Raw genomic sequence first — 15,216 nt, forward strand, 5'->3', positions numbered from 1 at the left:
TTTCGAAAGTTATAAATTGAAGATGACTGCTCAATAAAATTGTTGACTTCTACTTCCGGATCAAGCCCCAGTTTGGCGACAAATTGGCATAACCACGATATTCACAAATTAAGATGTGCGGCAGTTCCTTTCGTAACCTCTTTAAATTCTGCCCATGGTTTACTTATAAACCGGAAAGTCCCAAGCTGAACATGACATGACCGTCTCTATTTCAAAGATTTAGTTGAATAAATTGATAATCTCCTCCTTTCCCGCTTCGACGAAGTTACCATTCCCGCTATCGGACATTGATACAGCGATAAACGAGCCAACTGTTCATTGATTACCTGTATATTCTCCTTCACCTATTAGCACTGGCGTAACCTCTTTCGGCTAAAATAGATGAAAGATGATACCTAATGTCTCGGAAAATAAATGATAATCCCACGATCGCCTCTTTAGAAGCGTAATTCCTCTTCACCAAGTGGCACAAGCAATGGTAAACGTGGAAGTAAACGTTGTCGTATTATTTCGAGTTTTGTACGTATATGGTGATCGAAGTCCTTCATCAAGTAAATATCTCATGACGGCCTAAAAGAGTTAAAATGGGAACTATCTTTAACCAATTTGAAATGAAATGAATAAAGTACCATCAAACATAGTAATTTAGTATTATCAAGTGAGTTAATAACGTAAATTGACCACCATAAAGAATTTAAAAGCTGACGTTTCTAGCTTTAGCCCTTCGCAGAGCGATTGGAGGAATTCTGGGTTGTGTGTGGGATTACATGTAGAAAACGGAGCTACGTTATATGGTGACGAGAAAAACAAAAATAAATTGGTTGAATGAAAAGCGCTCGTTGATACCGTGGGGATTAAGAGTGCCTATTTGAAAGATAAATTTTTGTTCCAAATTTTGGCGGCTTTCCGAACTGCCTAGATGTAGGGAAAGGCCGCAAACGGCCATATATTTCTTAGAATGATAATGGAGATTAAAGTGTCCAGCGACTGGTTTGGGTGCGTCCTTGTCATTTCTTTCCACGCTGCGAAGGTGTTTTCGTAATCGGTCACCTTGTCGTCCTCCTGTTTCCACAATGTACAACTAAACAACAACGAAACGTCAGGCGCTACAACCGGCAACAGTACTTCTCAGGACGAATCTCACCCGGACGATCAGATTACAAGATCAACTTTAAGAAATGTCATTCTTACAAAACGAATTTTACGTTTCTTAAATCATTTTATTCGTAAGAAATATTAAAACAATTGTCTTAACATTTACAATGATACAATGACTATACATTGAGTTCGATTTGGTTTACAACTCGAGTATAGATTGAACGACAATAGTTTTCTCATTTATTGAGAATGTATGGTTTAATGATCAAGATTACAGAAAAGTTTAGCGGTGACATCCCGCTTGCAAGAAGGGCATTTGATAGAGGAGCCCTTCATTAATTCTTTTACACAAGTTCTACAGTACAAAAAATGGCCACAGGGCATGATGAGGCAGTCACGAGGCTGTTTGGCACACTGCTTACAAAGCACAGAGCTCCTGGATTTTTCGAGTTCCATTTTGAGATCGAGAATTTTTTGGGCACTTTTCGCCTCGGATTCTTTTACTTTGTTTAAATTCTTCTCAAACTCTTGTTGCTTTTCCGTACAGTCACGCTCTAGCTGCTCCCTAAAACTTTCACGAATTTCAAACATAGCAGTGTGGTAATGACTTCTCAACTCAGCCTGTACCATCTTATGCATGCTCTGTTGCTCACTGAGACGTAGTTTCTCGGCATTTAGCTGAATTACACATTCACTCATGTCTGAAATCTTGGACTGAATGGAACGCATTTGAGACAGCTTCTGAGCAGCTTCCTTACCGATTGCACAGGAAGACAGGAGACCTGAGGATCAAACGACAAAATAAATAAAAAAAGAACAATTTTACTTCTATACCAGGAGTAGTCCCCCTTTCCGAGTAATAACAATCAATTTATAATTTAACTCAATATCAATTTCTTTACTATTCATTATAAATTAAATCCAACATATTTGGTTATAGGGAAAATATTTAGTTATTCATTCATTTTTTTATTTGTGGTATGGCCCAGCTCAGCCTTAAAGCTGGTTTAAATGGAATCCGGTGTAAAACAACAACTAGGCCAAAACACAACACTGAGAGCAACGTCACCTACTCTGCGAGAAGTACACGGGTTCTTTAACGTACCCCGCCAACAGTACGGTATAGATGCAGGCGATGAGATGGGGACTACTGTTTATCATCCTTATCTGAGAAGACTAGAGCATCTTACCATTTGCAGATGCTATAGCAAAGGCAGAACATTCTCCTTAGTTACTTTAAGATCTTGATCAAAATGAATTAAACTACGCCCGTTATATGATGGAAACACCTCTCAAATTTAAACATCTTTTATCGAAACGCGGGGCTAAATTTTAGTTCAACCCATTGATGATGTTGAAATGTACATCGAATGTCGTGAGGTGAACATCTGTTCTCACTTAAACAAAACAATCGAGTGGTTTAAAGCACTAACCTCGACGCTTATCATATTCTCGAAACTCAGTGACTCCATGAGGCCAAGTAAACTGCACACATCCATCTATGCACCCATCTTTCCAACTCCCCTCTTGAACAGCACCATCCGGAAGCGTCAAAGTCCCATAGCCGGTCATTTTGTCGTACTGCCAGTCACCTTCGTATACAGCACCGGAAGAAAACATCATCTTTCCATGACCATGCCTAGAGTAGGCCCAAACAATTTCATCAACACGTAAGGCTCGGTTGAACTAAGCAATAGAATATATAGTCTATGTGAAAGTACATCTGTGTAAAAGCGAAATTGAAAGCAAATTACGCCCTTTTCAGTAAATTAGAACCATCTTATATTTCTATGTTGGTGTGTGTACTTAGTCAGAAACGAGTTGAGGCTCTTACAAGTCTTTCCGAAACAGGAAATTCGAAGCTCGATCATTTGAAACCAATTTCTTTGTCTTCTTTCTGCGCGATGACCTTAGAGATGCATTAACACAAGTGTTAATTCTCATTGAGTAGCTGTTACTGGACTTATTTTTTCTTGGTTATCTCGGTGATTGTTTCTTTGATTAAGTCGTCTACTAAACACGTCAATGCATATCTCTTTTCAGCAGATATCTGCGTACTGCAGCCCGTACTTTGTTTTTACCTCATATTGTTTTTCCATCCACCACTGTAGAGTCCATGTTTAGCTGTTGTTAGATTGTCGCAAGGCAAAGAAAGGATGAGACCTTTACCCATCCCATCTCTCTTGCCTGTGTGCAAAACAGAGATCTTCCATTACTATTAAAGAGTTACACTTTCTTGCGCATGATACTGCACGACCAGTCATTAAATATTCCTCAAAATTAAGCATTTTGCTGAGTGTTAAGTCTTGTTCATGGGCGATTAACATGCCTTGGCCTTGCATTATCTTTGAGTAGGGATGGAATTACATTACATATTTTTACTATTTTTGACCTTTTTACTACTTTTACTACGTTTCACTTTGTAGCCTAAGATACGTAATTTTCAGCTCGTGAAGAAATAAAGACTACTAATGAGACTCAAGTTACATAGGGTGCGATAATGAAACACTAATTGATACTTATCAGGTATGAAAAATAACACGGGGACGCAAAATAACAGTCAACGATGATTCACAGAGACAGAGGTAATTGTCCTCGCTTTTCATCGACGATGATGTAAATACCGATGATCAGTTTTCGCTTTGTAGCCTTTTTAAATAGTACTGAATAGTTTCTAACAGTAGCCGGACAGTTGACCAGACTGAGCGTTACCTTTACACCAGTCTCCTGTGTACAAAGTTTTACCCATCACCGTTTTAAGGCTACCATGACCATGTGGAAGTTTCCTTTGACTACTTGCATTGTAGTTGGTTACTGCAAGAAAATAACGATGCAGTAAGTGATAAGCTTTACCTGAAGATGTCTATGTAGTTTTTGTACCTTGCTAACACAATGGAAGTATGAAAAACTACTCAGAAGTGGTCTTAAGTATATATTGGTTCCTATTTTTTCCCTCATTCATGCAACGAGATTTGAAAGAAGCGGAAGAGGAGCATTGATAAACTTAAAGAAAAAAATTTTCTAACGTGTTCTAACGTGTGTCACGAGATTGAAGTTGCCAGTGTGAAGCGCTACGTTTTGACTGTATACTAAGTACCAGTCCTCTTCAGGCAACCTATAATAGGAACAGATGGAGTCATATTTAACTTGAAATGCACATCAACGCCATTTCTTAGCGTTTCTTTGTCTGGTGGATCTCGGAGAGGAAAAAAATAATCATTAACCGTCGATTTCAACTGTCGATTAAATATCCTACATTGGTCTTCATATCCAAAGGAAGCACACAGGACAAAGGAAACAAGCGCATTGTGACAAATTGACGCTCCCTAAACCAAAATTGTACCTGCAGCTCCGCTGAACGGTAGTTTATCGTAATATACATGCTGTACCACATCCTCTGTAGTGGAAGCTTTGGGTTGTTTATTTGTAAAAGGATTTCGTACATATCCGCACTCCACTCTGTTCTTAAAGATAACTTCCTCAAGAAAAGATTGCACCGCCAAAATGTCTGCCCGTGGCTTGCTTTTCATTTCTGCAAAAAGGACGCCATGGTCACGGGTCAGGAAACACTAAACGTGCCGAACAACACACTGAAAAAATTAATGCCGAAAAACTGAGTACCACCTGAGGGCCAACCTTACCTAGAGAAGGGCGTGATTTGGCTTTCGGCAGTACGTAGAAAGGCTATCATAAAATTTCTAAAGTTTCAATTGACATTCGTTCCATACATGTGATTGTTGTTAATATTAGTATGTTTAATATTATTTCACAGTATAAACGACAACAGGATATGCACCGGATTGGTCAATATAATATTACTTGGTTTTTCTCTAGAAGGGTAAGACAACGACTAGCACTCACCGCGTTAGTAAATGCCCACCTTAACTCAGTTGTTAACATAAGCATCGGAGAGAGAAAAAACTTCAATTAGGATACCCAGTTCTAAACAACGTTTATCAATTAGTTTATCAATCATCTACACTGTATCACTTTACCTAAACTGCCACTCGACAGCTCAAGAGTTGCCAAGCTGACTGCTGTTAATCTTTGAAAAAGTGTTTTTTGAATGCTTAAACAACGCATCAAAGCTTCCATGGGTTGTTTCAGATCACTGAGGAGAACCTGTGTATCATGTTTACAATTTTCTCCTGTACTGCTCACATCAGAAGCCTCGTGTTCATCTGAGGCATGAACACTTCCCTGGACATCGGTGTCAGGTTGGCTTGAAGAGCATGAAGCACGACCAGCTATTTGGAGAAGAACAAGTCTGTAGAGGGAGCTCTGGATTTGTATACACTTAATGATGCTCTTCAGCAGGGCTTCTGACAACTGTTTTCCTTCAGAAACTGTTAGCATTTGACCCGTTTCTTTTTCAACTCGCGGATGAGCACTGACTTTCGAGGTGAGACCAACGATTGATTCGCGGAAAAAATCTTGTTCAGATGATCGTAGTTGTTTAGCGTCAACTGATTCTGCGCTGGACTCTATGATCACTGGCGAGACAAGTGTGGCACTACATTAGTTTAAATAATGTTGTGAGGACAAACCTATGCTTGATAACTTCAAGCCATCTGGAGGAAAACCTGCCGAGACTAGCGCGATCTTTAAACGAAATAGTGCTCAGAATGTTGTAGTCTCTAAAAAATCCTTTCGTTCCCAATTAATTGTGGACATGTTCTTTTGAGCTGATACGGATGACCAGGTCAAATAAAATGGCGCATCAAAGGAGTCCATGATACACTTCAAGTAATTGATCCGGATTCGAAAAAAAAAGATTGCAATACAGGGATGTGCCTAATCAAACGTTGCTAAGCCTGTATTATACTTTAGTAGAGCCATTCTTAAATTATTGTATAATTGCTTGGGGTAATGCCTATTAGTGAACTGTGCAAACTTTATTTATATTACAAAAGAAAGCTATAAGAATAATGACCTTTTCCAGCTTCACTGAACACTCAAGTCCTTTATTTGAAGACTTGAATTTTATCAAGCTGTGTGATATCATTACCCTTCAACTTGCAGTGTTTATGTATAAGTTCCATTACCAACTTTTACCTTCAATCTTTGATATTTTTTTCAATCCTGTCAGGGACATACATAGACATAACACTAGGTTGTCCTCCAGGATGACTTATGCCAAAACAAATTATGGAATTTTCAACATAAGGTTCCAACATAAAGCTTCTCTCCCTCAAACGTTTTAAGAAAAAGTTTAAGCCAATTCTTATTGCGAAATATTAATTGCAGATTTACCAAAACTACAGTTTATTCAGGCTTTCCATTGTTTAAAACTAGAATACTTGGCTTTCTTTTTTCGCCTTTCTTTTTCTACGAGCTTTTTCTTTTCTCTTTACGTGTTTTGTGAAGTGTGTGTGCGTGTGTGTGCGTGTGTGTGCGTGTGTGTGCGTGTGTGTGCGTGTGTGCGTGTGTGCGTGTGTGTGTGTGTGTGTGTGTGTGTGTGTGCGTGTGTGGTACCTGACCCTTTAATATAATCATTTATTAATAACCTAAGTAAGGCTGCCCTATCTTTTTAGACCTAGGTTATTACAGGTAGCCTGTATTTTTTCATGTAATATTATTTTTTGTATTATGAAAATTAATGTAGGGTACAAATAAAGTCGTTGTAGTTGTTATTGTTATTGTTGTTGTTAAGAGGGTGTAATCTCTTGGTCTAGCCAATAAATACGAAACCAATCAGTTTTCTTAATATATTACTGAAATAAGTGTTGATAAAACAAAGTGCTACTGAGCAATAGTTTTTACTCACTTGGAGTTGCATTTTCCTCTTTCACGGCGGAGTCAAACAGCGACTTCAAGGGTTTATCCTTTCTTTTCTTTATACTTGGGGTTTCAAATGAACGAACCTGGCTATTGTCTCTACCTAATTAAATACAAAACGGATTAAAAATGGAAACATTTCATCAAAATTATCAACACTTTAGCCAAAGATTCTTTTTCGTTTCAGCCCAGTGCTTTCAATAAGACTTGGCACCCGCCGGCGCTCCGGTGGGTATTCTGTTGTGAATTGCCGGGTATAGTTTGGAAGTTTTCAAGAAAACTCACGAAGTGTGACCCAGAATACCTCGAGATCTTCGATAGTTCTTTCAGTCGATCGACTTCCACCTTGTAAACAAGTTTTGACAAAAATGATCAGATATTGTCTTATCATATATTCCAGCATACATTTCATACATTTCCAGCGAAAAAAAAATTTTGAGTTTCCAACAACATACTGACTCAAATTGTTTTCTATATTATTCGCCGACGGGTGCTTTACCGAGGTAGCCAACGTCTTCAAATCTTATTGAAAACACTAAGTTTTAATACTTATCAAATATGACTAATATCTTAACGGTTTGATAAAACGATTCAAATACATGTAAACATCAAAATTAAATTTTAGCTTACCAAGTTTAGCAAGGAATTTTAGCGGTAAAATCTTCAGTTCCTCAGTATCCTCCATTTTAACAATTGCATCAGGGTAGTCAATATTGATTAATGTTCCTCTTCTTGAACGGCCATCTCCGAACATAATTTTACTCTTAAAAGTTAAAGGACATTACGGGTAAGTGAAGAGCCAAATAATATCCTTTTCAAAACCAAGTAAGCAGATCTAGATGTATAAAGGGGTAAGTTTCTAAAGAAACTGTGGTGCTGCGTCGGTGGGAGGGTATAGCAGGTAATTTAGTGTTAACAACTGGGTTGAAAACGTAAATTAGCCACCGTAAAGGGTAAAAAAGCTGACGTTTCGAGCGTTAGCCCTTCGTCAGGGCGATTGAAGGGCTAACGCTCGAACCGTCAGCTTTTTTACCCTTTACGGTGGCTAATTTACGTTTTCAACCCAGTTGTTAACATTAGATCTAGATGTATATCGAAACCAAATATGAATTCTGACAATTGAATGAAATAGGAATGCAATACACATGATATAGAATTCAGCATTAGAACATCATCATGTCCTGTCCAGGGAGTCTAGTCACTGATTAATAAGCGTGTAACGGGTCGCTTAGATAATTATTGTTCAGCCAGATTTTCTGTTCGCCATTTTTTTCTTACCCCATAAGCCCCAAAATACCAACAACAACAAGGATGCTAACTATAAAAGGAAAAAAAAAGTTAATTCTATACGGACTAATAAAATACGATGAGCGATGTTGAGAGTAACTTAGCTATACTTACTTTGTCGTTTTTAGATAACTTCACCGGATCAATATTTTCAATCGAGATGAGGACCGGGTGGTATTCATCGTATAGTTTCACTAAACACTGGCGTCCACTTACTGAGCGCACCACACCCTTTTTGTTTATCAGCCTCTTACCTGCCTGTGAATAGAGGATCGTACCCAAATCAAAAGAGTCACGTCAGTGTTACACATGCAAGGGAAAAAGGAGGAAGTATGAATCTCGCTGAACGAATGTCCCTTTGACAGAATATACGACCACTTCATTATTACCATGCTCTACTTTTTCTCATTCACAATTCTATAGTCTACGGACCTACACAGTTATAACTGACTCCTTCCTTATTTTTCATCCTCGTCGATTAAACCACCTATGCCATTTCCCTCTTTTGGATTTTGAGGTCGCAAAAAGTTCAGTTTGAACATCATACCTCTTTTCATTAAAAATTTAGGTGACAAGTATGCCACAGTCTTGGATTTTGAAATACTCTTTCTCCTTGAGCACAAGGCTTACAACACACACCGTTAACGTCGACTATCCATTGTAGCAGCATACAGGGTGACTGTCGCGTTGACCTAGTTTCGTGACTTTTCACACCACCAGCCCCTTCCTCACTTCTTCCAAAATTTTAGTTGGAAGACAATAGGATTCATTCCTTACGTGAGAATTCAGATTTTCTTTTTTCCGAGTATGGCTTTGTCAGAGGTAGACCTCAATTGTCTTTAACTTTCATCATGCTGCCATTTTATTAGCTTTTTATGTTTCAGCAGAAGGCAAAATAGTTCTGCGTGCCGATGTACTGTGCGCGTACTTGCTCTTCTTCTTTGACAGAAGAACCAGGGAAAACTCAAATTTCAATTCCTAACCTCAGTAATAACTTACCTTGTACGTTTCATTGATTTGTACTTCAATGTCAGTTGGGTCCCATTTTGCGGCATCGAATCCTGTGAATCGTAAAGGAAGATAAACTAAAAGCAATTTCGTGGATGAAATTAACTTTCTGTCACATCGAGGAGCGAGACGTTATCTTCTAAGAACTGACTGTATTTCACGGAAACGAGCTAACAGGTAGTAAAAACAAAATGACGCTGAAAATTGATAACGCCTAAATAAAACTGCAACCGCTTAAGTCTTCCCTTTTAAAACCACAAGAACTGCACTTTAAGGTAGTAGTACTTGCCTAGACCTACTTTACAACTGGATAACAATTTCTGGCATTAATAACACTCACTAGTACCCATTTCAAGCATGTTACTTTGATTTATAATTCTCTTTTGTACCGTAACCATGAACTTTTCACGGAGGTAAAGGATTGCAAAGGTGTTTTTTTTTCAACTATTTCCTAACCAAGTCAAGAGAAGATCAAGAAACGAGACTGAAACTAAGTTACTTTTAGACTCAATATGTTTGCTTCTTCAGGAATGATGTTACTTAAGTCACGCGTGTAGCTTAGATATCGCGTGAAATTTGATTAAGATTCGTACACGAGAACATTTATTCCAAGACCCTCCGACGTGTGCATGGATTTAAAGTGTTCTGAAAATAACTGAGACATACGGCCCATAAGGGAGTGTCTCTCTCCTTTATCTTCCCTACGCATAATATTTCCGAAAAGATCGTCAAAACAAATTTTAAAAAAAATATTCTAATTCATCTCGGGAGTCTCCAGAGTTCGCTGATACCAAACTAAAACATTTACAATTAATAGACAAAGATTCAGCCCCTCACCTTCCAGAAACGACCAAAATGAATTGCAACGAGCTGCAGAAAAGCTGGATGAAACAGTGTAGTTAGGTGACGAAGGACTGTAGGTTGGTGACGTGGGACGGTAGCGTAGTGAGGTAGGATTGTACCTTGGTGACGTAGGACTGTAGCTTGGTGACGTAGGACAGTAGCTTGGTGACGTAGGATAGTAGGTAGGTGATGAAGGACTGTATTTTGGTGACGAAGGACTGTATGTTGGTGACGAAGGACTGTATTTTGGTGACCAAGGGCTGTGCTCATACACTGACGACGTAAATTTGTAAGGTGTCGAGTGGGGAAAATAGCTCAGTCGAGAACTGCGAGGTTTTCTAGAGCTAGAGGACATGGTACGGAAGCCAGACGAGGAAGAAAAAGAACTACATCCAGAGCAGGTGTAAAGATAGTTTTCATTTCTATCAGTAGCAGACGAGGAGCACGTGGTTGAAGAACTCTTTCCAAATGGCTCTTTCTGGGCACTAGTCTTATTCTGGTACTCATAGTCTTCAAAGCGCAACTCCTGAGCAATTTAAAACGTCTACACTTAAGGACAAGTTAGCTATCCTTAAGTCACTATGTTTGAGATTTCATGCTCCAGCAGTCATAATGAGAGGGAGCCAGAATGAGTGATTTATTGGCTCTTACATCTATGGACAATCATTTCCTATGATATATTATAGACATACTCGATTTATAAGTCATACTCAGCTGTAATTAATATCAGGTAATTTAGAGTCAACAACTGAGTTGGAAATGTAAATTGACCACCGTAAAGAGTAAAAAAGGCTGACGTTTCGAGCGTTAGCTCCTCGTCCAATCGCTCTGACGAAGGACTAACGCTCGAAACGTCAGCTTTTTTACTCTTTGCGGTGGCCAATTTACGTTTTCAACCCAGTTGTTAACACTAAATTACCTGCTATACTCTCCCACCGACGCAGCACCACAGTTTCTTTAGAAACTTACCCCCTTTATTCATTTGTAATTATATATCATTAAGTTAATAAAAGATCATGATCAGATGCCTCATGGAATTACAAAAAAATTGAGCAAATACTCAGAGCCTTAATTTCTACGTTGATAACCTATTTAACCTACTTCAATGCTCTTGTTTGCATATTCATCCATCATAGTTATGACTTGAAATCTTTCATTATACTGTACATCACTGGAAAGTGACACTGTGGTCTAAAAAAAGAACAGTCATTCAAAAATTAAAGAAGGACATAAACTAGGGAATGGAATGTCATCAATAACAGCAATTTAACACCGAAACATTTTCAAGTTTACCAGAATGTTAATTGCAGAAAATATCTAACTAATTAAAAAAATACCTTCACTAGATCACTATTGAGGTACTACAATTTATTTTTCATTTTCCAAAGCAAGGCTAAGAGTGTGAAATAAAAAAAATTTTAGGAATTTAATGTTACCTATATCTTTAATTAAGTAAAGGTACAAATTAAGTTCTGTTAATAGCTTGGTACATGAAATTGTTTGAAATATTTAGCAAATTAATAAATTCACTCAAAATAGCTCCTTGACCATATCCCATTTTTTCAATTTCTTTACAATCGTGGTTTATCTCATATATTTATTAAGTTCAATAAATTTTTTTCACAAAGAAAATTTAATAAAACATAAATATTGTGTTATTTTTTGAAAATTCAGGGTTGCAATAATTCAAACATCCTCTTTTCTTGTTTTAATTTAATCTTTTCATGATCATTTTGAATTGCAATTCTAAAAGACTTTGTTAGAGTAAAAATTTAGTCATTTTGTTTCTGTGTGAAAAAATATTGATGGTTAACATAGCTAAAGGAATGCAAGCTTTTTTTGGAACCAATATTGATTTCAGTATTTGCTCTATGGGTACAAAGACTCATCAAGAGTCAGCTTAATGCTGATTCACTTTTAGAAATCATCTAAGCCACTGTTCAGTCAAACTTCTGAATGTAAAGTTACTACTGACAATAGAAAAAAAAAGAGATGGCATGTAAGACAATAAAAAAAGTTTACAAAAATGGTTGGATTAACAAACAAAAGATTGAATGCAATGAAACAAATCAACATTGTTTTGAAATAAGAATTGGAAATTTCATTAAAGAACCAATCAAATATTTTGGTTATCTGCAGAAGCACATTACCATTTTTTGGTCATCTCACTTTTTTTCACAAAATTTATCACTGCAGACAAACACCTAGTGGTTCCTTAACCTCTAAACTATCTGTCAATATTACAGAAGCCAGTGGTTGTGATGGCATAAGTGACAAGATAACTAAACTATATGCACTAAAGGTCTTTAAATAATCTATAAAACCATACAGTCACATGTCTTTAGTAATTAACTCCCCACTTCCTTTACAAAAATATCCTAGAGACTAGATCTGAAACTTGTGAGTCTCTTGCTGCTATTCAATGCTAAGTTACATAAACCACTAAAGAGAAAATAAACAATTTTTTGGAAGCGATTTTAATCTTAATTGAATTTAAACAATAAATAATACAATTTTTAATTGTCTTGGCTCCTTAAATTTACAATGCATGTAATAAGTATATATTAATATTTCTTAATTTAGACCAACAATCAGATTGGATCTGTAAGACCAAATAAGATCATGTACAGAAAATATCATATGGATCAGATAATTACAAAAATGATACCTCTTTCACCATTTTTAAATCCTTTCCATCATAAATCAAGAGTGTGGGATGGTCGATCAATATCTAATTTAGCATAGCTACCCATATCATTAAATTTGTCACAAGCTGAGCAATTACAGTCTGAAGTACCATCAGTGGTGGAAATCATCCATTGAGAGTGAATTGTGATAATGACTTAATAATCACTCTGCTACTACATAGAAAAACTTACACGAAACTGTATTGGATGCGTTCCAATTGTCTCCCATGTCTTAAGCTTTTTACCTAGAATGTGAAATAAAACATGCCATAAGCATTTAACTATCAACATTATCATATAAAAATTTTCTATTTTCACCTTGCCTTAGATTTGTCAAACTTGCCTCAATCTGAATTTTTTATGCCCTTACATGAAAAGAAATTCCTATTGAAATCATTTTGCTTGTCCCTGTCCATAACTTTGAATCATTAATCATAATTTACAACTTAAGATGGACATTAATTGAACTGTAATTAAGTGTACCAACAGTAATGAGTCACATGTTGCCAATTTTAGCACATAGTATAAATATGTTATGTATAGACTAGTTAACCCTCTAACTCCCAAGATCTCATCAGTAATTCTCCTTACTGTTTGCCAAATGATTTTCATTAGGTTCGTATGGGGAATTTTTTATTGGATCAATTAATAATCCCATAATTGATAATTTTCTATATTCTCATCACTTGTCTGCTTGATATTGTATAGAATGATATAATAAGGAGAAAATCTGTCCTGATCAATTACAGGAGTTGAAGGGTTAATAAATAATTATTAATTATCAAAATAAATTTTCATAATTACAGGGAGTAGAAATTGTTTCTCCTGAGTATAAAAATAATTCTGGCTCACTACAGTTGTCATCTTCAAATACAACATGTAAAGCTGTTTCCAAGGATAAGGCCATTCTTGCTTACAGACAGTGCACAATTGTGGTTATCTGCAGTCAATAAAATCTCCCAAATGTTCCTGAAATTGAAGAGAGAAGAGTAAACATGACTGATCTAAGTGAATAATAAAACAGTCATTCTAATTACATTACACATCTAGATCTTCATGAACACTGATAAAATAAAAACAAAATAAAATAAAAAAATAAACAACTTATTAGAGAGTTTATTCTCTAAGTTGTCATTGATGCCCTACTGTCAAGCAAACACTCATATTAATCTAGGTTATATGTGGTAGTCGCTTGAAGTAGTAAATCATGAAAATTTACTTTTGGATCATATATTGATTGTCTTTATTCAAAACACATTGAGAAAGATAATTTCTACCTCTTGTTTAGATTTTATATTAGAGGCTCTTCAGAGCAAAGATCATCAAATATAATTATGTAAAATAAAAATATTCAACATATAGTGCAAGATACTATTTCAAAATCACTATTGTACTGTCAGTAGAACAATAACTTGCTTGAAAAGGGTGCCATTCACCTAAAAAAAGGGCAGCCTCTTCTTTAGGAGAAGGTATGCATATCATGTCATATGTGTATCACGTCATCTACAGTCTGAGATGAAAACTGTTGATTACACTGTCTGCAGGGAATTTAAATTATCTCCCTCAAGCAAGCCAGATTGTTGCATTGGGCAGGCCCAATTTGACAAGAGTGTTTTACAGCAGTACGATTTTAACTCCAAAGATTTAAAGAACATGACTTTTAGAGTATTAATTTTAACATTGACTGGAAAAATTAAGTTGAGGTTTAATTTTTTTTGCACTGTGCTGAGATATATGCCTTCAATTTGGTAGTAAATCACAGCTAGCATGCAAATGCATTGTGAATGCCCGATAAATTCTCACAGGTGTAAAAAGAATGCGAACATTAGAGGAGTTAAAAACTGTGCAGAAAAATTACTGCTTGACACAAAACAAGAGAAAGAAGTTCCTGCGGTAAAAATAGCTAAACTGGAAAACTTCAAATCAACACATGCCTGTTAGTTGAGCCTTTGGGTGGGTGGGCTTAGTGAAGGAAGCTTCCACAGAGATTAAGGTCATAATTTGGGGAGTACAAGTTTCTTTGACAAATTTACAGTACCAGAGAGACTAATTTCCTAGATCATTCTTCAAATTCTAAGATAACGCTGTCCTATACTATAAGGCAAGCTTATTTCTCCTGATTCAGCGATATTGCCCTATTTAGCGTTCCTCGCTGGATTGTTCAGTAGGACTTCGTTGTGGCTCGAAATTTGCATTGACATGTTCTAGCTCTTCTTCGATCATGAAAAATCAGCGACCTAAACACCACAACGAAAAATAACGAACACTAAACACCCCCATACTTTAGCCAAAAGTGAACACAACTCACTTCCGGGTAGACGGCTGAGATTATTATAAATACTTACAGGTTTAAGCTAGCCAACACCAAGCCAAATTACTGAAAGCAATCTTTACATACACACTTGTAACTATCCACTGTATCCCCAAAATATGCAGATTTATCGGAAGTTCGCCATCCATGAAAGTGTACGTAAAACTATTTGAAAACTCTCAGTTCATGGGTATCAACCTACAC

The 15,216-nt window shown here is 36.7% G+C and overlaps 1 protein-coding gene across 2 annotated transcripts; it reads right to left on the reverse strand.

Moving 5' to 3' along the window:
• Positions 1 to 1,325: 1,325 nt before the first annotated feature.
• On the reverse strand, positions 1,326 to 15,204 carry LOC131783853 (uncharacterized). Of its 2 annotated transcripts, XM_066172712.1 has the most exons (15): positions 15,047 to 15,204; positions 13,506 to 13,670; positions 12,894 to 12,946; positions 11,116 to 11,205; positions 10,009 to 10,540; positions 9,163 to 9,224; positions 8,278 to 8,421; positions 7,507 to 7,639; positions 6,866 to 6,979; positions 5,094 to 5,591; positions 4,442 to 4,630; positions 3,811 to 3,912; positions 3,180 to 3,285; positions 2,532 to 2,737; positions 1,326 to 1,880 (listed from the first exon to the last, which is right to left on the reverse strand). In XM_066172712.1, exons 2-15 carry the CDS (start codon positions 13,606 to 13,608, stop codon positions 1,357 to 1,359), a joined length of 2,856 nt encoding a protein of 951 aa, XP_066028809.1. In that variant the 5' UTR covers positions 13,609 to 13,670; positions 15,047 to 15,204; the 3' UTR covers positions 1,326 to 1,356. The 2 variants fall into 2 exon arrangements, with proteins under 2 accessions (XP_066028809.1, XP_066028810.1); XM_066172713.1 differs by lacking the exon at positions 5,094 to 5,591.
• Between the last annotated feature and the right edge of the window lie 12 nt (positions 15,205 to 15,216).

Source organism: Pocillopora verrucosa, chromosome 9, assembly GCF_036669915.1.
Source record: "Pocillopora verrucosa isolate sample1 chromosome 9, ASM3666991v2, whole genome shotgun sequence".
Classification (NCBI taxonomy): Eukaryota; Metazoa; Cnidaria; class Anthozoa; order Scleractinia; family Pocilloporidae; genus Pocillopora; species Pocillopora verrucosa.

Bases quoted from the DNA above. Each gene is read 5' to 3' on its own strand.
- LOC131783853 (XM_066172712.1), bottom strand. From the start codon at position 13,608: ATGGCCTTATCCTTGGAAACAGCTTTACATGTTGTATTTGAAGATGAC. The intron at 9,225-10,008 runs GTGAGGGGCTGA...TACGATTCACAG, and splicing joins ATTTTGGTCGTTTCTGGAAG to GATTCGATGCCGCAAAATGG. The intron at 1,881-2,531 runs GTTAGTGCTTTA...TTTGATCCTCAG, and splicing joins AGAATATGATAAGCGTCGAG to GTCTCCTGTCTTCCTGTGCA.